The sequence below is a fragment of the Macaca thibetana genome, chromosome 3, assembly GCF_024542745.1.
Source record: "Macaca thibetana thibetana isolate TM-01 chromosome 3, ASM2454274v1, whole genome shotgun sequence".
In the NCBI taxonomy this organism is placed as follows: Eukaryota; Metazoa; Chordata; class Mammalia; order Primates; family Cercopithecidae; genus Macaca; species Macaca thibetana.
Window position 1 is genome coordinate 97,593,696 of NC_065580.1, and position 24,851 is coordinate 97,618,546.

A 24,851-nucleotide genomic window follows, 5' to 3' on the forward strand; every position below is an offset into this window, starting at 1 on the left:
TGCAGAGCAACTTGAAAGGGGGAGCCGGCCGCGTAGGAGGTGAGAGCCAGCCACAAAAATCCGTTCGGCGGCATTTTCTCTTCAAACCCGCCCGGTCGGATGTGGCATTTGAAGAAAGAAGGCGTGGGTCAATAATCAACCCGCACTTTCTCCTCCAAACTGCTGACGCGACTCTCACCGCCTTCTCAGCTAAGCCAGCTGCCGGGAAGGCCAGCTCTCCGTGAGAACCTGCCGGGAGAAGGGATTCTCCGGGCCATAGGGACCGAGGGCGCCCGAGCTAGGGCTGGGGCGCCCGGAATGCATACCTTTCCACTGGCGCCAAGACCCTGCCGGGCAAAACGCGGGGACCGGACCTGAGGAGCCGCGGGAGCCCAGGGAGATCTGAGGCTGGAGCTTCGTTCCGGCCAGGGCCTCTATCCGCCCCGATACGTGGCTCGCGGGCCGCGGGCCTCAGCGGGCAGAAGTGGGGCTCCGACCTCAAGACGAAAGTCCGGCGTCCTGGCACGCAGACGGTCGGTGCCCCAGCCTCAAGCCGCTCTGCTGATATCCAAAGGACTGGCTTTGGAGCAAACGTAGGCGAGAGGATTTTAAAATAATAATTTATACTGGCGGAATGTTTTTATTTGTCGGTTTGTTACTGGTGTTTTGTTTTGTTTTTTAAGCGAAAATGCCGGTTGTTGATTTCCACCTCCAGAAATTACCGGCCGCCGTCTCTGAGCCCTTTCTAGACAAATCCCACAGCAGTTCACCCGGCTCCGCCAAAACCGCAGAGCTTTTCTTTACTGAGAAGACCCCTTGGTTCCACCAATTCCCCCAAATCCCCATGGCTCCCGATCTCTCATCTAGGGGAACTAGAAGAAAAGATTTTTCTCAGCGCTAGAAGAATACTTGGAGCAGCAAAGGTGCCCGTGGTGCCTTTCTACTGTTCAAGGGGGTGTCCTCCTGAAGGCATCTAAGAGGGCCTCTGGCGGTTCCAAGGCTGTGCAGCCAGGGAGGAAGGTGAGGAATATCGTGGGTAAGAAGAGGCATCAAAATCACAGAATAGAGAGGAATATTATTGAGGAAATGTACTTGCTTGTGAAGGTGAAGCTGGCATTTTGAGGTAGAAGGGAACCAGCCTTTTTTGATATCTCATAGGTTATACATAATGGACTGACTTTAGCACTTTCATGGGAGGAAAAACCAATCTGAGCTCTATAAATGTGGCTCTTGGCTTCTCACTGTGCATGCTTTTATATAGAACCAGAGTCCATCCTTAGATATTTATTCAGCTTGCTGGCACTGAAGCAACAATAAAAAGATGCCTCTAACAGACCTCTATTCTCTCATTCTTTCTAGCAAAACTATATTATTTATGAGTCTTTAACTGGGTCAAAAATGCGCCAGAACTAGGTCATAAATCATATGAAATGCTGACAAGTAATTGAACAGCAATTAAAGCTTACATTTTATTTCCAAGGGGTGTTTTAGAGCACTTGAAAGGGCCTCAGTTAAACATGGTTACTGCTGAGGCCGGCATTGGGGAGAGCAGAAGGGCCCTTTCGTTCTGGGGTAGTAAATCCCACTCAAGTAGGGGATGCCTGATTTGATTTTTTTTTTTCAAGTACAGAAAGAAATAATCTATATTTTAAGAAGTCAAAGGGGCAAATCCAACCTCTGACTCCTTATAAGCATCCCTTTCCCTACTCCAAGGAGCAGAATAAAGTAGAGTTTCCTGCACTTTCCAGGGGGTTTCCACCCTTCCCAGGAGTGTGGGGTCCCCAAAGCCCAATTAGCTGGGGCATTCCCAATAATCTGGAAACATGCACTTTAACTTTCATCTGCCTCCACCCTGGCTACAGCTCTGTTTTGGGGGCTATGAAGTGGAGAGATGTCTGCCTCTGCTTCCTGAGGATTCTTGTCTCTGGACTTCCCTCCAACCCAGGCCCCACTGGCCAGTTCTGGAACTCTCCAAGCCAGCTGGGGGTATACAAGGAATGCCCAGATCAGGCACACTGATGAAGTCCAAACCTAATCCTGGCTCCCTCCTTCCTCTGTCTCCTGAATGTTAGAATAAGGAGCCCCTGGGCATCCAGCATGCTCACCCCACCCCAAGGCTCTCCTAGGTCTGAGCTGTCTTTCTTCAGCCCTCTGGGGCAGAGGGTGCTCAGGGAAACAATGGCGGGCCCTCCAGTTCAGATCCTTGGGTCCGGCTTGTGGGGAAGCATGCTCTGCAATCTGGCACTAAACAAAGTGCCTGGAAGCATCATCAATAAAATGGCAGCGCATCTGCACATTTCCCTCATCGATTTCCCTCTTCCAGCTGCTCAGGCTGCTCAGGTCAGCCCTAACCCTCCATCCCCTGCCTGAAAACACCACCATCGGGGAGAGATTCCTCTTCTCACCCACCCATCCCCCATGCCTCCCAGGTAGTCTAGCCCTGCAAGCCGGTCCACCTCAGCCTGCACCTGGCTTCGGTACCCTCTTTCTGCCTGGGGATCAGCTCCTGAGACTCCAGCCGTGCCCTGCTACAATGGACAAAGCCACCCTTGCACTGGGGGCCATTGGGCCCACCTAGGTGCCCCCCTAGTGCCCCCTCCTTTACACCCCCAACACTTTCCAGGGAATTAAACTCAGAGTCTGAGGCGCTACTGGGAATCTTTCATATGGTTTCGGTTCTAAAAGAGAAACAAAGGAAGAGAGAGGCTGAGGGTCCTGTCCATGAGCCAGGGTCTCCTCGCCTGACCTTTGTCTCTCACAGCCATAACTCACTCTAGATATGAACAATCAGCGGAAATACCTTAAAATAAATTCCATCCTCCTGGTATGGCCTCGACTTCCATCGGCTAACTCGCCCAGAACCGCTCCATGAGTGCTGAAAACTGCAATCGGCTCAGAGAGCGCTCTCCGGAGAAGGGGAAGAAGGAGGAGGTGGGTTCGTGGGGGTTGGGGGAAAGCTCTGGCTCTGTAGAGAATCTAGAAAACGTAATCACAGGCGAAGCCTGCCTGGGTCTCCGCTCCAAATGCCACAATAATGCGCTGTATTATGTGCTCACGTGGTCATACGTCAACTTAAATCCTTTTATTTGAAATATGGAACCACTGAAGGAACTAGGTTGCCAAACAGAATATTTAGCTTTGGGGGAGGGTAGGTGGGGAACCTTGACCAGCAGTTTTGAGTTTAAGAGTTCTGTCTAAGCAATAGGATGCTGGGAGCCATCTCCCCATGAATGCCATGCAAGACATACAAGCTTATCTCCACTTACATTTCTTTACACACATTCCAAATACAAGGGTACAGCAATGCTATTCACATTTTTAAAATCCTTTTAACTTTCCTTACAGCCTCCCACCCACGGACAAGCTGGATCCTGCACACCCATGCACCCCAGTCTCCTCTGGCCGGCAGGCCAGTATATCAAAAGGCAAGGGGCAGGCCCAGAAATAACTGACCTAGACAGCGGACTTCCTCACAGCCTGCCATTGTATGGAATTTGCGAACACACACACCATACACCACAGCCACTAGAGAAACCAAAAAGGACCATAATTACCTGACAAAAGGTTAAAGCATCTCCTCCAAGTCCAGTTGGTTTTGTTCAGTGGGAGCCCACTAGGAAAGATGTGCTTGGCTATAGAGTGGTGGGTCTGGGTTTTGCAAAATCTGGAGAAACCTAGTGCCCTGACCAAACTTGCACTTAAGCATTTCTTCAGTACACAGCTGAGTGATACATGGAATTATAGGTTTCTAAATATGAAAAATATCAGAGGAAATGATCTAATTGCTCTGCAAGAGACCCTCCCCCCACCCCCCAAAAAAAAGAAAATAAAAGGAAAAGAAAGAATCAACCTTCACTGGAGTGCCTTAAGTTAACAAGGCAAGGCAATCTGAGACCTCTCCACAGGCAGGTCTGTCCACCCACTTTTCCAAGACAATTCTGTGTCCACCAGCAAATTCTACCCCCATCCCCACACAAGTTCCTATAGAGACATAAACTCAAAGATAAGAAAGAGCCCCCTTCAGAACTCTCAAAATAATTGAGCAGAAAACCAGTAGAGAACCAACTGTGCTCAGGAAGAACCTAACTGAAACAAATAAGTTGCTCCCACCCCTGATTCCACCCCTACTCCTGCCTTCTGCCTGGTGACATTGCTCACTAATTTCAACACTGTACCCTTTCATGAGCCGTCTAAAAATCTTCTCTTTTCTGGTCTTAGTTTCTGAATTTCTGAGAATGCTCTGAGGCTAGTGAGATCCTCAGGCCATATTCTTTTGTTCCTGGAGAATGGGTCTTCAGCTGGCTGTGCCTAAGTGTGAGGACTCACTTACAGCAGCTGCAGGAGGCTGTGCATGATGTGATTCCTCCCCTTCACTCCTCCCCTGCAGAGGAACAGAAGGGGTCTGATGAAAATGCAAGGTCCTTAATAAAAGAACCTGGTCATGGGTTGTCCAAATCAGAAGGGCAATAAAAGAAGAGACCTAATCCCTTGGAAGCAAGTCCTGGCCTAAGCTGGTGACAGTATTTCAGTAAGGTTCAATCTGTGGTGTAGCTGGAAGAGAACCTCCATGTGAACTTTTCCAGCTCTTATCTAAGTTACAAGGTGGAAAGTAAGAACTCCAAGTGAAAACCTGCCTCTCTCAGGTTTGGGGGATAGAGGACAGGAGTAAGAGCTGGTTTCCAAAAAGCATTCTCCTGTCCCCCAAAAACTCACTCCTCTCTTTCTTACTGCTGCCTCCCTTATACCCCTCACCAATCATTCACATTGAGCTCTCCAGATACCCTAGAAAGGGACCTGGAGGTATTACTGGCAAATTCCTCCCCACCCCCAAGTTTCTGAGGAGGCATCAACTCAAAGATGAGAAGGGGCCCCCTTAAAAACTCTCAGAACAGTCAAGCAAATGAAAACTCTTAAAGCCATAAATTGGCTGGGTACGGTGGCTCATGCCTGTAATCCCAGCACTTTGGGAGACCGAGGTAGCTGGATCACGAGGTCAGGAGTTAGAGACCAGCCTGAACATGGTGCAACCCCCGTCTGTACTAAAAATACGAAAATCAGCCAGGCATGGTGGTACATGCCTGTAATCCCAGCTAGCCGGGAGGATGAGGCAGGAAAATCACTTGAAACCAGAAGACGGAGGTGGCAGTGAGCTGAGATCACACCACTGCACTCCAGCCTGGGACAGAGCGAGACTCTGTCAAAAAAAAAAAAAAAAAGGAAAGCCATAAATCAATGAGAGAAGTCATTGGTACTGCTTCAGAGAAATGCCTTAACGCCAGCAAAGCTCAGAGGCATCTCAGCTCCAGCCTGGGGCCTCCACAGGGCTGCTAACATCCCAGTTAATGCTCCAACTGCTGTTTAACAATTAACATTAACGACTTAGGGTGGGATGGGGTGATTTGGTGGGATGAGAAGGGAAAAAATCTGCGAAGTCAAAAGACATTTAACTTTTGAGGTTAAAAAAAAAAAAAAAAAAGCAGCTTCTCTATGAGAGATCTTGGCCTGGGCAGCCTATCTGGGGAACCAGCAGCTGAGAGTTCTCCTTTGCCACTCTGCAATCCACTTTCCTGGAGCAAAGCTACAGGCCTTTTAAAAACCCAGCTGCCAGTCCCTCTTCACTCACTTCACCAGCCTCCAACTTGGCCTGGGCTGGGACTCATGCTGTGGTCCTGGTCACCAAAGCCAAAATAGGGGGAAAGTTGGCTTGGAAAAAGCAGGCAACCAAGGATACAGACCGTTAGTCAATATTTGCAAGGCTGTTGGCAGATTAGATATATCTGTACTCAAACACTGTAATCTGATTTCTCTGTCAAAAGTACACTTAACATTTTTGTCCCATTACTTAAATCTAGTGGATTTTCTACTCAGCATCAGGTAAGGCTCTCTTAGCCCACTGTGTGTGTGTGTGTGTGTGTGTGTGTGTGTGTGTGCGCGCGCGCGCGCATGTGTGTGTATGATAGATTCTTATTTAACATGAGATTTTTCCTATGGGTGCAAGGGTAGTACAAATGGGCCAAGTTCTCTGGACACGTGTGGATGTGTATATTGTGTTTACATAAGGCCCCAAACTCCTGCAACTATTTATACATGCAATTGTTCTGTTGTTTGCTGAGATGGAAATCATATACACAGAGTTACAAATTCCTGAAACGTTCCATCTATATTTGATATAAACAGACATACAGTAGCTGAGAAAGTAACCCAGGTTGACTATTGCTCTGTTTACCTTCTATTGGAAAAAATAATTGTATCCAGAACACCATATCAGCCTTAAAGCACCACTGAATATCATGTTGCAATTAATTAACAACCTGATATCTATTTGGGAGCAAATTTAAGGGAAGACTGAGGCCAGGGAATAGAATACAAAATCTCAAAACTTTTTAAAAAGAAGTAATTACTGAAAGAACAAAGCAAACCCATTCCTTCATACCACGCTTTTGAAAGCTATTCCAGCAGCCCCTCCCCCAAACAGGCAAGTAATTTATGGATCTTTTACAAGGTAATAAACCACAGTAATTGCCTCCCTGCATCCCAAACTAAGACGACAAATTAAGTCAGAACTTGGAAATAACTTAAAAGAGTTTTCCCTTGTTTCGAATAGGAAAAGAAAATGCCAAGACAGAAAACCATGCTCTTTCCGTAGGAAGAACCCATGATGAGCCCCGATGAAAGAGGGGAGAAGACTCGCTGTCTGCGAAGTCCTAAAGGTTAGAAATACAGCAATCTTTCTCATGCCGAAGGAAAGGCAAAAGGACCTAAGGAACTGCAAGGCAGTGATACAAGTTTTCCTTAACAGGGGGGCTGGGACTGTCGACAATTTCTTAACTCACAGCCTCCTCAGTCGCCTCGGTCGACAAGGAAAGCAGCCCACGCAGCGGCCGCCGCGCCCGTGCCCGTGGCCTTTACTTGCTTTTGCCCTGAAGTTCAGTGTGGTGGTTTGGGGCTTGCAGGAAGAAATAAGCACACCCCCTCTGACTCTCCACAACCCATCTTTGCCTTCTACAACCGCTTCTCCTGACCATCGCTGGCTTTGGGGTAGGCTCTTTGTCTGCCTGATGCCCCGCATTCGCAGGGCAAGAAGCTTAAATGAATCCAATTCCAAACTGCTCTGAAGTTAAATATTGACCAGAACCTCTTTCAACAGGCCGCGGTTGCCAGGAACCGTGGAGGGCCAACTCCTCCCAACCGCCCTGGTGCAAAGTCCCACGCGGCAAAGAGTTTTGGAGCAGCGCTTACCTAGAAAGATGTTTAAATCTGAACCAGAAATTGTCTCCAACTCCAGGCGCTCAGGGAATCGCCTTTTCCGGTGTCCAGGCGCTCTGCAGACAAATAAACAGCAGAAGGTGAATGGCGGCTGTGAGGGAAGGGAGTTGGAGGCCGGGAGTGGGAAGCGCGGCTCCTGTGGGCGCCAAGGTGGCCCTGGAGGTGACGCGAACACCAAGGAGTCGCCAGGGCACTCGTCCATGCGGCGCACTCATTGCTTGAAATGTTCCAGTCTACAAATGGCCCGAAGATGGTGATTTATTTTTGTAAAATAAATACATACTCCATTTCCACACCCATACTTTCTCCTTTTTCTTTCTTTTTTTGGGGGGAGGGGGTTGCGGGGGGTGGAATGGGGAAGGAAAGAAAATGAAGTAGAGGAAGCTGAGAGGGTGGAAGTGGCTTTGCTGGTGGTGTGGACTGCTCTCAGAGAGCTCTCTCCTCAGGCACCCCAACTTGGAGAATGTGAATGCTCGCTTGATTTTCCTTTCCTAACAAAAGGAAGCCTTGTCTGGGAGCATTCAATCACGGACTCTCCTGAAACCTCACTAATAGTGTTCATTTCTGTTGGCGCGAAATCAGACCCGAACTCAGTCCACTGGCCAGAGGCAGTCTTGGGAGGTTTTGTCTTCTGGTTTATTCAACTCTAGGTGCGTTCCTTCTAGGTCCTAGTGGGCTGGCGGGGCTACCGCAGCACCTAGTCCCTCAGAGCAGGCCAGCTAAGACTGCTGGAAACTGGGAGGGACGCCGGCTGGTACAATACCTGCTCAGGGGCCCTGCTCCTGCCTGGCCTTGCGCAGCGGCCACAGGCCGATTTGATGCCTTGATTCTGCTCAAATCTCGTCCCTCACAATGTTTGCAACCCTCTCTTGCCCTCTAACCAACAAATGGTCACCAAGCCAGCAGTCAGCTTTCTGGGAGTGGGAGACGCTGGGAAAGGGGCAAAGAATCGTCCACTCGCCGGACCCTGGCTTGGAGAAGTTCTGCGCTCCGCTGGGACTCTGCGGGCCCTTTGCGTCTACAGACCTATCCCTGCCCCCACTACCCCTTCACTCAGACCCAGGTAACCTCTTACCCCAGCCTGCCCCAAACCAGCCCTCCGCTGTCTGTCTGCCTTCATGCATTTCTGTAGATAGCACTAAGAGGGGCTATCAAATAGCCGAGGAGTCTCCTGACCTCTGGCTTCGGAGCCCCCCGAGCACGTTGAACAAGTGGCCGCACACCAGCAGCTGCGCTCTGCCACCATTCGACCCGCAGCCCCCACAAAGCAAAGGAAAAGGACTTAAGATCCACGCTGCGCCCCCTTTCTCTTGTTCAAACTTGCTTTCTGTGTCCCCAAAGGGAGTGCCCACTGGTCATGGGGATCCTGGCATGACCGTGAGCAAGGTGGACTCAGCCATCCCGCACTTTGCCTCTCAATTTCACCCGATAAAGATCCGCTATGCCTCCATCCAGCACTCCCCTGCGTGACACTTAGGAGTATGTAATTATTATGGCTATTATTATTTTTGCTGTTTCCTTATCCCCAAGTCTAATATTCATGGCTGCTGTCCCCCATAAATCGTTCAGACTAATGAGTCACAGAGAGATGCTGCCCAGGTCTCTCACTCTGCAATGGCCGCCACCGCCGCTGTGGCCTCGCTCTCCGAGTTTTTGGCGCTCGCTTGCTCCCTCGCTCGCCCGGCGCGGGTGATTTATGAACGCCGGGAAAATTGAACAAAGCCGCGCGCCCGTCCTGTGGTATCTCTGCAGCCTTCCCCAGCGTGAATCAGAACATTACCAACTGTCTGCGCATCCGTCCCACTTCATCACCAAAGCCAGGATGTGACCGCAGAAAACCCAAGCCCGAACTCACGATTCCCCGGACGCGGCGCGCTCCCCGGACTCGCAGAAACCCTGCGGAAAAAGCCCCAAGACCTGGCGAGGGCCCGCCAGCTCCGTCCTCCCTGCCGAAGGGCTGGTCTACTGCCTTCCTGAAGGAGTTAAAAGCTTTTGGAGATAAATCTGAGGGTGTGTGTTTTTAAAAATCAAATGGTAAGTTGGAGTCTCACTTCTGAGAGATTCATTCCTAGTGAGGCCCTGACGACTCCGATCCATTCCTGACGATCTGCATTAATTATTTAATGAGTCACGTGACCTCAAAGATTACAATTTCAATATCTCCCTCGAACAGACGCTACACCTTTATCAGCTGCAACCAGGGTCCTTGTTTGGCTCTGCAGGCCTCCGGGGCACATTCATCCTTGCCCTGGTCCGAGGCAAGCCACCACCATCGAAATAGCAGGGCAAGCCTGACAGAATTAGTCATCCTGGGATTATGACCGTTGTGGATAGTGGGGAGTCCTCTGCTCTCCTAGGCACCCTGACATCTGTCTCCTCCTGAGCCCAGTGGCCAGTCCACCTGTCTGAGCTTCATGACTAGGGTGGTTTGGTTACAAAATCTCCCCAACAGCTTTGATGGCCCACGAGGCAAGAACCCATCCTTCTTCTCTGGATGTACACACCTGTGACCACCCAGGTCAAGTGTAAGCTTAGATGCATACCTCCATTCCTGGCAGAATACCTTCCTAAGAGGAAAGATGTCTGTGCCCTTACTGCTCTCTAGAGTGAGACTAAAGGTTGCATTCCACCCCATACTCATTAACATAAGGAACGGTGGAGGGAGGATCATTCAGCTGCCTCAGTTTTCTCATCTGTGCAAAATGGCCTCCAGGTCTCCTTCACTTTGGACAGTCTTTCAATCTGGGAATCTCTTTCAATTCCAGGAATCAATCCCAGAGAAAGTGGGGCTGGCTTGAAAGGGAGGGGGTTTCCCCATGAATTTGGAGTCTTCAGAAGAGGTGCCAGTTCTGTAAGTTGAAGACTAGAGGGTTTCAAGACAGCCACAGCAGCCTCCCTCATACCACCAAGGGAACAGAACACAAGTCTCTTCCTCCTATTGTTTCCAGCCCATGTGTTTCTTTGAAACACAAAGCAGAATTATTCTTGGGACAGTGTATAATATAGAGAAGGGGCAACAGAGCAGCAGTTGAGAAAGGTGAGCCTGTGTTCTTCTATACAAGACTGTGTCTAGGGATGCAGAAACCAAGGGAGTGCCAGGGAAAGCCTACTGCCTGCACAGAACCCACTCATTCAGATGGGAAGCCCCAGGCCTTTTTGCTACATTGATTCTTTGGGTTTTTCTTCTCTTTCATTCTGAAGAGTCATTGATCTGTTTCTATGCGGGAACTGCTAGAGGGAAGGCAACAGTGAGGAGAGAAGCAGAGTTTGGAAGCTTAGGGGAACAGGGGGACAGAGGAAAGATAGGGATATCCACCCTGCCCCACCCCACAGGGAGGAGGCTGAGATGCAGGGGAATGGGACCCCCTGGGACAACTGGGTATGAAGTCGGAGATGCTATGCAAAGGGACTTCCCTCCTCCCCCATCCATCTAGGTAATCTTCCCATGAGCTCCATCCTGGGTATTAAGTACTCTACTATGCCTGTCACAGTTGAATTCCTGCTGTAATAAAACACCGGGTATATCGTAGATTTCAACAAAACTAGGGAAGCAAGCCTGCAAAGTGCCATTTTTCTTCAAGGGTGAGAGTGTTAAGTACTTAATTCAAACTGTGACCATTAAAGTGTCTCCTATCCGATTTAGGTTGATTTCAGATGTTGACAAAACTTTTATCTCCAGAGTTATGCCCAACTTGGCTCTGTGACTAAAGCAGATGAGTGTGTATTGGAGGGAAGGAGAAAGAGAGAAGAGGAGACCCTATGTAAGGCTTATTTTGGTAAAATTATAGAGCTTACACAAAATACTGTCTTTAAAGGTCAAGGGTTTGAGGGGCCAGTAGGGTTTGCTTAAAACAAAACAAAACAAAACAAAAAACAATTAATGAGATAGAAAATTTGTCCTCTCAGTGAACTCTTAAGGTTGCCCCAGCAAAGGGCAGACAATGCATGATTTTGAAGTACAAAGTAGGATTTTCCAATCTCTTATAACAAACGCCCTTAAAGGACAATTTGAAGCAGGCAAAACAACACTAAAGAAATGACAATCATTTGGATCATTTTCTATAATCTTGGTTTTGTAAAACTCACCAATACCTTAATAATCAATACAGTTGGGACAAAAAAGCCATCTTGTCCTGTAATATCAGAAAAAATGATCTCAATCCTCTATCTTCCCTTTCTGGGTAGACTTATAAGTGCAAGTGAAAGAAAGTCACCCCCTTCATCCTCATACAACTGCCTCCAGCATGAAGCTAATGAATGTTCCCATACCCCTCTTTTCCCACAAAGGAGAAATGTAAGAATTTACCTTAAATGATGATAGTCTGCCATTTGAGATTTTGCAGCTTGACACTCAATTTCCACTGAGAGTCTAGGCATTTTTTTTTTTTTAGCAGACAGCCAAGATGCTGTGTCCTTGCCTGAGACCACATTATTTGCAAGAAGATCCCTCTCTCTTCCACAGACTTTTCCCAGAGAATGCCTTTCAGAATTGCTGTTGAATTACAAAGAAGTATTTATTGTTTGAGGTGATTAATGATTCCTGGGAAAATTGCTATTTTCAGCGTGATTTAATTTTGTTTTACAAGTGTGTCTAGTAGGGGGAGGGTTAATAAGTTTCAGCAGCAGTTACATTGCCTCCAGAAATTCCTGGCACCCATTCACACCTTATAAAATGCACTTTATGCCAGGTTTCTCCTGATTTGGGAAGGTAAGTGTGTATTTGTTTGCTCCCGAATTTTCTTGGCTCCTCAGAGACTGGTATCTATCACTTTCCTCTCAAATCTGATTTGTGGGTATAGAACTGATCACCCTTGTTTGTATCACACACAGGGCAGCAGGGGTGAAAGGGGTAACAGCTCTGACAGTGGCTAAAGGGTTTTGCCACTAATGAAAAAAAAATGTGTTTAAAAATTCTCTGATGTTGCAGAGGCAGGTGAGCACCTACTCCCATCTATGCTAAAATTACTGCATAACCTCAAAGCTGCACGTTATCAAGGCCAGGTGACAGTTCTAATATTCTGGGGCTAGTGCGCACTGGTTTTTGCTGTCTTATTGTAGGGGACTCCCTGCAGTAAGCACCAAATCTAAATTAGTAAACAAATACTAGGGTTATAGAGATTGAGAAGTGGGTTTTGATTTTCAGCCTTTTGGATCTAGATCTCTGGAATCGAGCAGAAAAATCACAAAGCATTTGAGGAAAGTGACCCTAATTCAGAGTTTTGCTATTTTCCAGCAGTAAACTCTCCCAGGTCTACTTTGCATGGGGTGAACTTTGAAGGTATATTATGCTTTTTCTTTCCTCAAGAGAAACTTTGGAGAGTGTCCTTGTAAAATTCAGTTTATTTGAAAGCTCCTTCTTCAAAAAAGAGAAACAACCAAGCAAACAAACAAAAATTCCTAGTCTGTAGTTAGTGAAGAGGACCTTAAGAACAGCCAAGAAACAAAAAGTAATCTCAACCCTTTGCACGAACTATTTTTTATCTCCAGGGAAACAGGCAGATTAAGTGTGAAGGTGCAATAAATACCAAAGAGACCACTTCTTTCCAAGTGTGCTCAGAGTTCAGTGTGTAGAACAGCTGCAGAAACTCCTGGGCCCACAGCACTGCACGGTTTCAACTTTCATTGCAGGGAAGGACACGTTTCTATGCCTTACAGAGACTTGAAGCCTGAAAGACTGGCCAAGTTTGGGAAGAAGAGGAGCCCTCTCAGAGCTCAAGAGCCTTCCTGCTCTTTGGAACTTTTCCACAGTAGGCCAAGCTTGACAAGAGTTCAGCTCAAGTTGAGCATACATACACACACTCTCACACACAAATTATGTGAGCCGTCAGAATCCAAGTGAATACAGCTCAAGCTATCTACAAGGTTTTTACATGAAAGGTCAAGTATCTCAATCCAGAGGACTTTTGTTTTCTTAATGAAAAGCTTAGAAAACACATGAATCTTAGATTTTTAATGTTTTTTAAATGGAGTTTATTCTTAGCACATGGCTTTCTATATAGCCACATCACAATTTGTACAGTTCCACATAAGTCTAAATGCACTCCCTTCTCCCCAAAGACTGTGTCCCAGAAGGGGACAACAGTATCTCTGTAACAGTATCTTAAATAAATGCAAGTAAGGAAAACTAACATGTCACACCTACCATCAAGGTCTACACATCTTAAGAATTAAATAATCTTGTGAGGTCCACAGTGTCTACTCATTTATTCAGTTCAATACAAGCTTGGATGAGCTGCCTTAATGGGGGGGGAGGAGGTAAGGAAGGTGGGGAAAGAGTCTGTTTTCTTCTGCTTTCAACAAAGATGCGAGTATACGTTCCCAGTCAGCATGGGCTGTCCAGCTAGCTGACTGTAGCCATCTCAAAAGTATTTGATACCAAGTAGTCCTTCTCAGGTATCCACACCTGGCAGCCTTGTTTCAGGCCAGCAGGTTGTTCCACCAACCAGCATCCTGGACAACTGTCCTCTCTTGGGTGGCAACCAGCACACACTCTTACCCGGATAATGTCTTCTTTTTGGTTATCCTTTTCACCAATTTGGGTTTGTTTTGGTGTCTATTATGGTCCGGATGGGGAGGGGTGGATGAGGAAAGGAGCAAGAGAAGAGAAGAGAAAAGCAAGTAAGGGATAGAAACTGGTCAAGGTCTCTAGAAGATTATATGGAGGAGGGAACCTGTGTGGAGGTGCTCGGGTGGGGGTGGGGATGGAGGTGCGGGCTCTCAGTTTGTGCTTTCCCTGGTGGGCCGGCAGAGGCCGAGGCCGAATTGGAGGATCGCATCTTGGTGTTGGGCAGTTTGTGGTCTTTCTTCCACTTCATCCTCCGGTTCTGAAACCAGATCTTGACCTGGCGCTCGGACAAGCAGAGCGTGTGGGCGATCTCGATGCGGCGCCGCCGGGTCAGGTAGCGATTGAAGTGGAACTCCTTCTCCAGCTCCAAAACCTGCTGCCGGGTGTAGGCGGTTCGAGAGCGCTTAGGCTCCCCTCCGTTATAACTGGGGTTGACTGAAAACCCAGAACCCCGAAAGAGAAGGCCAAGGAGGAGGGAGCGGAAGAGAGAGAAAGGAGGAGGAGAGAGAAGGTGGGGTGGGGAAGAGCAATTGGACATCATCATTATATAATAACCTGACACCAAGTTCACGCAAGATACATAAAACGGCAAAGAAAATGTTTCACAGGCTATTGACAACGGGAAACACCCGAGAGCCATAAAGAATGGTGCTGGGCATTGGGGCTGAAGAAAAGCTTCAAAGACACATGGCCTGAAGCCTCTGCCAGGGCAATTAAATTTATGGGGGCTATAATTACTGCCCTAACAGTTTGGCGTCTCGTAAATCTCCTGATAAAGGGACCCTGGGTACAAAAGGGTTCTCACGTTGGGATCAGGCGGCTAGCTGGCGCACACATACCCACATCTCACCGCTGCCCGGGCCAGATGGGGGCTCCCCTCCCGAGGACCCCTTCCCCTGAGCTTCTCCCTCCTGACCCCGACCCTCGAACCCAGGCCCAGCCCCGGCCCACCTCCCGCGCCTCCCCAGCGGCGCCACGTACCGGCGCTGACATGGATCTTCTTCATCCAGGGGTACACTACGGGCTCCTTGCCCTTCAGGCCCAGCGGGCTCTTGTCGGCCAAGAGCAGCGGGCACGCGGGGGCGCTGCCCCCTGCCGGGACGCCTGGGGTGGCGGGGGCCGCCTCGCAGCGCCGCGGGGCCGCTGGGGGCACCGCGCGAGGCTGCAGGGGCGGCGGCGGCTGGGGCTGCAGGACGTGGCTCGCATGTAGGCCGTGCGCCGGGCCCTTGGCGTGCGCCAGGGGCTGCTCGGGCTGGGGCGGCCGCCCGGGGCTCGCGCCGCCGCGGTAGCCATAAGGGTAGGCGGTGTCCGCGGCCCCGTGCGAGGGGTACAGCGCGGCGGCAGGGTAGGCGGGCTCGCGGGCGGTCCGCGGCGCGTAGTAGGAGGCAGGGGGCTCTCGGCCGCCACCCGCGTGAGGGAGCTGGGGCTGCTGCGGCGGCAGGTGCTGGGTCGGGGGCGCCGGGGGCTGCTGGTAGCCGGGGCCCCCGCCCGGGCCGCCGTCTTCGCCGCCCGGGCCGCTGTGCTGCGCGTACTCCTCAAAGGGAGGGAACTTGGGCTCGATGTAGTTGGAGTTTATCAAAAACGAGCTCATGGTCATTAATTTGTGAAGTGCAAAAATACTAATTTTTCTCGCGTTGTCGTTTTTTCTGGGCTCGCCGAGGCCCCTCCCCCTCCTGCCTCGCTTCCCATCCCCCTTTCCTCTGCGCCCTTCCCCTCCCCCCGCTGTCAAGTGCCCACCCTTCCCCCTCCCGCAGACGCCGCCACCAAAGTTCGAGCCGCTCCTCCCCAGGCCAGCGCGCGCCCCGCCCCGTGCCCCACGTGCAGCGCCCCCACCAATGGGCGCACCGCGCGCGCGGACCCGGATCAGGAAACGCGCGGGTGCGTGATGGATGCTGCTGTCCTGTCCCTGGGCTGGGGGAGGGAGCAGGAGCTTTGGACCCCAGCCCCCCAACTTTGGTTCCCCCTGGGAATTCGGGCCCTGTCAGGCTGTAGGTCCTCTTGGGAGCCCTCTGCTTGCCCTACTGCTGGCTTAGGCCTCGGGCAGTCTGGCAGCCGCGACTCAGCGCTGACCTCGGGCGCAACCCAGTCAGGCTTCGCGTCCTTCAGGGGTTCTAGGCTAAAAGGGGAAAGGAGGGCGTTGGGACCAAGGGGCATCCTGGCTTTTATGTACGCCCCTGAGAGGCCACCAGACACATTCTCCCAACCGCAGATCCCCCTTCCCCACACCCTGCTCCTTGCGTGTCGGCCTGAGAGCCCTTGTTTTGAGAAGCTTGGCAGAAGCTGCAAAGGGTGGGTGGGCAGCTAAGAGAAATCGACCCAAGGATGTAAAGCGAGGCCATTCCATTATAACTGGATGGACGCTTTTCATTTTTTCCTTCTTTCAGAGACAATCTGTTTCGCGTTTTCCTAAGAAAAATTGGAACCTTTGTAATAGCATCTAATTTGATGGGGTTGTCGATGTGAGAGCTAAATATGCCCGCGATTGCAAGGTGCGATTGTGAGAGAGAAGGTGGCCCAAGGATGGGAATGGATAGAAGCAATACCTCCACAGAACCGAGCTTTGAAAACAATAACTTCCTATTTCAGAACAATCCCCAAACAAAAACAAGCTAAGGGTAGAATAAACGCCTTGCCGGTCTGATTGCTGATGGGTCTTTTCCAGCTAAGAATTTCAAGTTTTCTCTTTTAGATCCTGCTTTCTCAGGCAGTATCTGAGACTAGAGTTATATTTACAGGACAGTCTATAATTTCTTAATTGCTGAAAATTAGCGTATTAACGATATCAGAAGCTCCGGAAAGGAGGGAGAGGAGACTGTTGCCTGCCATTTGGTAATTGAAATTTGATGGGTACACTAATTACGCCATTATTAACAAATAAATTACTTATTCCACCTAATGTTGATCTTTGAAGTAAATACTTATGCCTTATTTGTACTGTGTACTTTCTCCCTTTCTTTTCTGAGTGAGAGACATATCTAGATCCTCTATTTTTCTGCCTAGATTAAAGCAGTGCAAACTAGCATAGTCACCATTCTAAAAATACTTTCATATTGGCATGCAAAAACAAGGATTTTTCAGCTGGTGCACCTTAGTTGATTTTTCAAAGAGCAGTATAAACAACCTTCTCACAACTGAGTCTGGAACGCAGACAAGGAAAATTATTTCCTAAGCCTGGAGACACTTCAAAAGGAATGTCAATTCTATCTTCATTCATATTGGTTACTCATAGGAGTTACTAAATGCTGGAATATATCCATTTGATGGATAGTCATTTAATGCTTAGCCACATAAAGCCTATTATATGGGACTAATCTTTAAACTAATTTAGGAAAAGAGGTTAAAAAGGGGATCATATTAGCTTTCTAACTGGAATCACCCTGAAGTGGTACAAAGAGATTTTCCATATTAGGTGTATGTGTGTGTGAAGAGTGCTGTCCATTCACATGAGGCACCCTGAAAATTTGTTTTTAATGAAATCTGAGCCACAGACAGAAATCGACACTGAGTGTAATCTTTAGCCATCCTCTCTAGACTGGAGGAAAAATTCAGCCTCTGATACATCTACCTGAACCAATATCTCTCCCTAGCAAGAAAAAATAATATATACATAGGTTGTATACAATGTAATATAAATAATATATAGTTATATGTATTACAAATCTGAACCCTATAAGTTTCAGGGGGACAAAAAGCATGACAAGGAAATCTTCCCTCCTCATTTCATCAACCTTGAGTACCAGGGTCTTAACCATATCTGTTTAATATTTACAGACACTAAAACACAAAAATTCTGTTGTTTAGCCTCAGAACCTTGTACCAAGTTTCTATTTTTAAGTATTAATGAGACATAAGCACTGTTTTGTATATGGTTAACCCAAACGAGTTAGCTGTGCCTGTGTTTTGTGTGGTTCTATTACTTTAGGAAGATGGCCTTACACAGAATCCCTCAAGGCCTGTAACTTGTCTTTGTGGTTCGTATCATAAACACAAACGGAGCCAGGACCACCAAGTGTTATCTCACACACCGACATTTTGACATTTTACTGCAAGATTTATGGCTGTAATAAACAATCGCAGTACCTTTTCTGAACCTTCCTCAATCTCCCTTTGCAAACTGTAGCATCATTCCATCGAATCAAATAATCTTTTGAAAAACATTTTTTAAAATACCTCTTGCCTTTACACAATATCCAAGACACCAAAGTAAAGCCAGGAAGAAACTAACTCAATTAATAAACAAACTGAAGTTTACCAGCAGCATCTTGCCTGAGAAAAGATGGGATGCCCTGAAATGTAGCAGAGAGGGAGCATGCAAATCCTCGCACACCAACTGGCTCCAGTCCCAAGTGGGGTGGAAGCGTTATCCTTTCCTTAGGAAACTGGTGAGCACATTTGCTCATTTCCACGTGCAGGGGTAACATATTCCCAACAAAACCTTTCTTAAAATCCCATTAGGTGAAATAACTTTTTGTCATGTCCTCGAATCCCAGTTGGAGAAGAGTGAAGGGAGTTGGAGGGAGAGGGAGGGTGAGAGGGAGGCAATGTTTTGCAGCTTGGTTTGAATCTGATTTGAATCATTTTGAATATATTTGTAACAGCCTTCTCTCTTGAATGCAATCCTGTCCCAAGTTTCAAAGTGACCGAACAGTGACACCGTGTGCATTTTGTTTCTTATTAATCTTACACATTGACAGTCTTTGTTAAATCACAAGGCGCGCCCTTCACCAGCCGACATTTTCATATTTGTTAGACGCACTGACCTGAAGTTCACCTCGGCCTTGGACTTTGCGCTTGTAAAAGGTCTATACAGTGTCTTTTAGCGAGCAGGGTGCTTTGCCCAGGTCACTCCTTCTCAGGAAAAACCAAGGGGAAAAGCCAAAGGAAATGTAAACGTTATGGAATGTATTGACTGTATTTGTCCTTTGTTCTTTAGAGCGAGAGTCCCCAGACTGTTCTCTATCTGATGCGTGTTTCTGGAGCTGAACAGTGGAGTGGCAGAATTTCAAAACGCCTGATGGTGGCATTTGAAGGCTTCCCCCCACACCTACACTAGACACAAGATTTGAGAGGAACAACACTTTACCAGCCATTTGACCAATTAATAGTTTGGGGGTAATTTTCTTGTAGTAGTTTAAAATAATGCACACAACCCAGGGATGAGGACTGATATTCATATTGGGATTACACATGAATTTTAACTTGGATTGTTTGAGAGGCCTGAGGTTCAAAATCCTCCAAATAAAGAAGCAAGCACTCTAAAAGCAATAACTTCTGCGAGTACCCTTTTCTTTTACTTTGAAGACTAACTAAGAGATATCTATGGTTTTTGAAGTTGACATGTTTCTAAGGTGTGTCACGTTTTTAACAAAAAACACAATAAAAAGGTTTTTCCCAAAGAGACACATAATTGTCTTGTTGACTCATCGAGGGGTTTCAGTTTTCTTCATTTCACTAGCCCAAATGTGGTGAAATGTTCACTGCTGCAACAGCAATCACCACAGTTGTTTCCTTTCTTCTGTTTCATCTGGCAAACCCCCATTTGGCTTCAAGCTCTTGGCCAGAGTGAAAACTTTACACGTTGCACAGAAGCACCCTGATTACTTCCATGAAGGCAGTGTTTGGGAAATATTTATTTTAAAACTGAACATACCTGGCACTGTTAAATCCAATCAACCAAGATATATTAGGATGATCTTAAACATTCCTTCAAGAGTCTACATTCTGAGTAGTTGAATTATCTCCAAAGTTAAAAAAGAAAAACCTAGGGAAAATATTTCACCTTTCTCTTCTCAGTTTTCCTATACTGATCCCTTGAAGGTCAATTCATACAAAAGAGAAATATGTCCTCTGGAAAATAGATTATTATAGCACCAACACTTAAAGCCATTCTAGATGCATGAAAAATAAAATATTGTTTAGCTCTTCAGTTGCAACTCACACATGAGGCATGGTTCCAGTCGGCTTCCTTAATACACTATTCCCTTTCTTTTCTGCTCTCCTACCCTTCTGCTTAGGTTGCTTTCTCTTCTCCTTGACTTTTTCTTCAATTCCACGTGTATTATTAAAAAGTACATTCTGAAGAATAGAAAATATTCTATTCTGTCCTGGTTGTCTTACACAGTGGCCTGGTATTTGTGGATTTCACCTTTCTGCATTCCCTACAGTCTAGTTATTCACTTATAGCTTGTAGTACTTCTCTTACATTCAATTGTGGTTTAATAATAAACAACAAAAATTTCCAAACAGGAACATTTTCATGGCACCAATAAGCATTTTGTCACTGGTAGTGCTGGTGGAAGGGGTGAAGGGAGAATTCTGTGTCTTTCAGGAGGGTGTCCACTTCCTTCCTTCCCTTCTGAGATCTCAGAATGCTTTGCATTCAGCGGACTGTAGTTTCACAAAAAGCATATTCTATGTTTGAAAACTGCAAAGATTACATTTTGCAAGAAGTGCCTGTGTTTGCATTTGTTCTTACACACTTTAGGGGTCATGATATGTACTAAAAAGACAAAAAACTGGCCAATCAAAATCCCTCTTTTCAAATAAAGGAGGTTTCCTTCACCATTCTGTTGCCTTTGAAGGCATAATGAAATATTGGAAACTTGCGACATTAGTTTTTAAAGCTCCATAGATGAGTTTTTAGCATTTTTATTTTGTGACAAACCCACAGACTCCTGGTTCTCCAACACCTAAGGTGTTGGTGTTTCAGTAATCTATGCCTATTTACCTGCTGCTATTCCCTCAGAACAGGAGCGATAATTCAAGATGAAATACAGCATGTATTACTCTTGAAAAGAGGAATTTTCTATCCTTTCCTCCGTAATTGAGGTCATTCAGCCACTAGGGTTCACCTGGAGTCCATACCGTGATACACGCGTCACTCCGAGCCATTTTATCTTTTGTGCTGATAGTCAAGATCACAGCTCTAACATTGACATCAAACTCTGTCTGGGCAGATGACTAAGAGCACTGCACAATGTAAACTTTTGACCCTCAACTTTTTGACCTGCAGTTGTAACGCACTAACCACAAAGATACACAAAGCTGAGCCTCTTCTTTCAGGGGGAAGGGGCCCCCCTAGCATCTCAGGACACCCTGCTTCTGCCACTGCCATTTGAAATTGGAGGGTGAAATGAATATTTTTCCTCAGTGTTTGTGACTGGACTTTCTGTTAAATCAGCCTACGACCCCTTTGTCAGCAACTAGGTACTAGATTAACTTGAAATCACTCGTGATTCTATTTTACGAGGAAAATTTGGAGCAGAATGGGAGAACCTTGCAAAAAGTGAAAGAAAAGAGAAGATGGGGGAAAGCAAGCACTGGGAGGTGGAGACACTTTTTCCCTTTATTTAAAACTAAAGACGCAGCCCTAATTGTTGGGAGAGCTGGCCCAGGCGGGTGAGTTGACTGTGAACTTGTACTAAAGCGTGCTCTGCTGGCGATTCCTAGGGTGTGCAGATTTATCTTCTCTGCATTTACTTAACCCGGCAGTGAACTGCGCGGGCGTCATTTGTTAGGCGATGACAGACTTCACCTCCAGCAAGGGCTGCTTCACAAAATCGCAATAATTATCTAATAACCTTCATAACAAATATTATTATTGAAAAGACTGGCTTGTGGGGAGGGGATCTGGTGGGAGAAGAACAAATTTATTGTGAACAACACCAAACAAAACAAACCTGGGCAGACCTTCAAGTTCTGGGGCTTAGAATGGCTGGGGCTGTGGATCCCCTCCCCTATGTGGGTGGGAGCTTAGGCTGACCCCCTCAGCACTGCCTGGGAGCCCCGTTTATAGTTTTGCCATTGACTAGAAGGAAATTCCTCCTTAGAAACCAAAGGGATGGAGCCCACAATGCTCTGCACTCTCCATGGTGGGCAAGCCATGGACAGACCCCCAGCCAAGTCAGGGGAGAGGCTGAGAAGGGCATCTTTTAAGCTAAAAAGATTGTTTTCCTCCTTAATTGCCCATCTTTTAAGATGTGATTTGCTTTCCACTCACTAATTATTTCAATATAGTCCTCTCAGAATCTCAGCAAATGAACAGGACTCTATTTTTGGTAGGAAATTCTGTCTTGCTCTCCCAGAGCAGCCAACAATGAAGCAGGGGAAAGAGCAGGAGAAAAGGAATCTTGGCATAATGTTGTGAAATTAGACCATGGAAACCCTAACAAACCCCTAAGTAAGTGTGACCAGAAGCTTCCTGTTGTATTTATAGTTCAGAAATATTGTCTCTTCAGCTTGTGGGAACAAACGAGCCCCCGCACATTGCCGCTGAGGAGGAGCACACACACGCACTTCTGCCACCGGCTGAGGCTGGATGTCTTCATAAAGCCCTCAGTGACAGACATATTTTTTCTTAGAAAGTTCCTCTGCAAGAACAACCCAAAAGAATCCACAAAAGAAATAACTTATCTACAGAATGAGCAGAAAACCAGCCATCCTCTTTATTATGCTTTCTATGAAAATAGGAAGAAAGAAAAAAAATCCTCCAATAACGTATAGGTCTGACTGCATGATGTATTTTTAAAGTCATTTAATTCCATGTGGCCATGTGGGTTTGCCTGCTCTCTTAAATTCTACTTAAGTTTTGTGAAGATTAAAACAGACAGAAATAAGCAAGCTGACAATATTTACAGCCTGTAATTTTTCTCATTCCTTGGAAAGATTCTCTATGTTCTGTGGTGCTGGATATGACTTCAACAGGCTTTCTGCTCATTCCCACACCCCAAGGTGGAATATGGCCATGAAGTAGTGTGGATATTTTCTGTGTAAGTTACTCAAACTAAACTGGCAGAATCCCTGTCACTTTTTTTTTTCTAATTTCAATCACCAAGAAATCACTCAAGCAAGATCACCAAATGAGTAACTAAAATGGAACCCTAACCCAATATTTTCAATAAGGAGCCCACAATTCAGAGCAGCAAAAAAAGGAATCCAGTATTCTCACAGACACATAACATTATAAAAGAGAACCCATACCCATGTAGAGTTTATGTCCTTGTTCCCACTAAGATGTGGACACATCTTCTCGATTGCTGAAGTACCAATGTTTACTTTAATAGGTTACATACAATTACTTCAGGATTCTTCACCTTGCCACTATTCATGAGAAGTAGCACTTGTGGGAGGGTTTCTATTTTTCAAAAAAAAACTTTCTAGGTTTTGCTTTCTGGACCTCTGACTTTGGGGACATCTGTTGGACTTATGTTGAGTGTAGGTGGCCTCTGCACAATAAAGTTTATTGAAATTCCAAATCTATACTTTCAATTTTTTCACTTTAAGCACTTAATAGGTATCTTTGCCAATTAATACTTGCTGAAAACTGCCAGGCTTCTAAGGAGAAAAGCAGATCCTATTTTTTTGTTTCATTTCTGACTGCAGTAGGAGAATTTGGCTTAATTCCTAAAATAGGATTGAGGGAAATCTACTGGGTCCCTTGTGGGTACCCATCCAGAAAAAGATCCCGGGACAGGCCACAGTCCCCAGGCACTGGGCTTGGGTTTTGCCATTGAAGAATATGGGGGGTTGGGGCCAGAAGGGGTGACTGGGGCCAATATGGAATTGTACCCAGGATAAACTTATTTCACCTTACTTCACCCATTGGTGCAATTTTGGAGATTGTTCTGGAAATCATAGATTATGTAAATTTCCTGGGATCAAACAGAAAGAGCAGCTAACAAAAGAAAGGCGGAAATCTACTGACAAAGGACCAATTTCTTCCCTAAACTACCGTTTATGATGTGTCAGGAAAAACAACCTAATGGCTCTGGGGACTTTTAAGTTGGGCATTGAAGACACCTCAATTTCCCCCCAAAACTTTAGAGCACAGTTTGGAACAGAGAATTCGCCTGCATGTTGAGGGGGAGTGAATTTCTCCAATCTTAATGTTATCTAGGGGGCCGCCTAAGGTGCCTTCTGAGGGTCCTGTGCCTAGATGTTTTTAATTCTACAAAGAAGGAGAGGAAAAGGAAAGAAGAGAGGGAGAAGAAAGGCAAAGCGGAAGAAAAGAAAGCGCTTTAACCCCTTTCAATTAGCCTGGGGATTCAAAGACTAAAGTTAAATCCGGCCATAAAGTTTATTGCTTCAGACTCACAGGCGGGTGAGAACAGTCCCACCGAAATAAAAAGAACGTGCAGGCTAACAGGGTTCAGGGCCTGGTCCCGGGTGCGGGGGAGGGGGTGCTGAACACCCCCACACACCAGGGTGGGGACCCTTGGTCCTCAGGGTCCAGTGGGCGCTAGCAGCCCAGGATCCACCTTGCAACCCGGGAGCCCAGGCTGGAGGTGCAGCCCCCGCCTCGCCGGCCTCTGCCACCCTCCTGCTCTCGCGAGCTAGCCTGAAACCCAGCCCGGAAGGCCGCTGCCTCAATTCAGCCCTGCCAGATGACCCCGGCCCGCGAAGACATATTGCCACAGCCCCGTAAGGAATCCCGCCAGAGTCCGCCTCGGCCCTGCCCGGGCCTTTCTTTCAAACTCCTGAGCGCAGCGCGGCCTCGGCGCCCGCGGCCGGCGCCCCCCTGTCTCCCAGCCCCCACCCCAGGGCTCCGCGACCCCCAGGAGCCGGCCCCGGCCGGCCCAGCAATTGCGCGGCGGACTGGGGATGCGGCCTTGCCAGGTTCCCACACACAGGCCCATTCGCACACAAAAAATCATCTTTTTGCACGCCGGCGGGAGCAGCGGAAGTCATTAACATCCGCGGTTGTGCAGCAATTAAAGTTAGGCCTGGGGATGCGGCGCGGCCACAGGCGCTGCTCACCCTGCTGCCTCCGCAGAGCTGGTTTCTGGCGCTGCTCTTTTGGGCAGAGGGAAAGTTTGCTCTGCCTTTTCGAATTCAGAGGCAGCCTCAGAGTTATTGAACCAGAGAGAGAGAGAGAGACAGAGAGAGAGAGAAAGTTTCCAAAGTACAAATAAACTTGAAAGCGCTCAGGAGGCGAGCTTACCTTAACTCGGAGGGAGCCATTTTTCAGAGTTTTGAGAACTTGTGGTTTGGACACTTCTGGACCTAAAATTGACAGTTTGAATGGCCAGGCGGCACACGTAGC

At 47.3% G+C, this 24,851-nt stretch overlaps 2 protein-coding genes across 4 annotated transcripts in view; both read right to left on the reverse strand.

Annotated features, from left to right (window-relative positions):
- The window catches only part of HOXA3 (homeobox A3), a 33,973-nt gene extending 9,122 nt beyond the window's left edge, over window positions 1-24,851 (reverse strand). Inside the window, exons 1-3 of one of the 3 annotated variants that reach the window (XM_050785442.1) lie at window positions 24,750-24,851; window positions 11,552-11,737; window positions 7,219-7,301 (exon numbers count right to left, since the gene is read on the reverse strand). The gene's annotated coding sequence lies outside the window, so the exon portion shown is untranslated. Of the gene's footprint in view, window positions 1-6,812; window positions 7,015-7,218; window positions 7,302-11,551; window positions 11,738-24,749 lie in introns of those variants that run through there. The other 2 variants (XM_050785443.1, XM_050785444.1) reach the window with 2 other exon arrangements.
- On the reverse strand, window positions 13,181-15,516 carry HOXA4 (homeobox A4). Its single transcript, XM_050785459.1, has 2 exons — window positions 14,792-15,516; window positions 13,181-14,245 (listed from the first exon to the last, which is right to left on the reverse strand). Exons 1-2 carry the CDS (start codon window positions 15,405-15,407, stop codon window positions 13,899-13,901), a joined length of 963 nt encoding a protein of 320 aa, XP_050641416.1. The 5' UTR covers window positions 15,408-15,516; the 3' UTR covers window positions 13,181-13,898.

What these genes read in the sequence shown, in the direction of transcription:
- HOXA4 (XM_050785459.1), bottom strand. Translation starts at nt 15,407, where the DNA reads ATGACCATGAGCTCGTTTTTGATAAACTCCAACTACATCGAGCCCAAG. An exon ending in GAAGATCCATGTCAGCGCCG is followed by an intron (nt 14,246 to 14,791) that starts GTACGTGGCGCC and finishes CTGGGTTTTCAG; the next exon opens with TCAACCCCAGTTATAACGGA.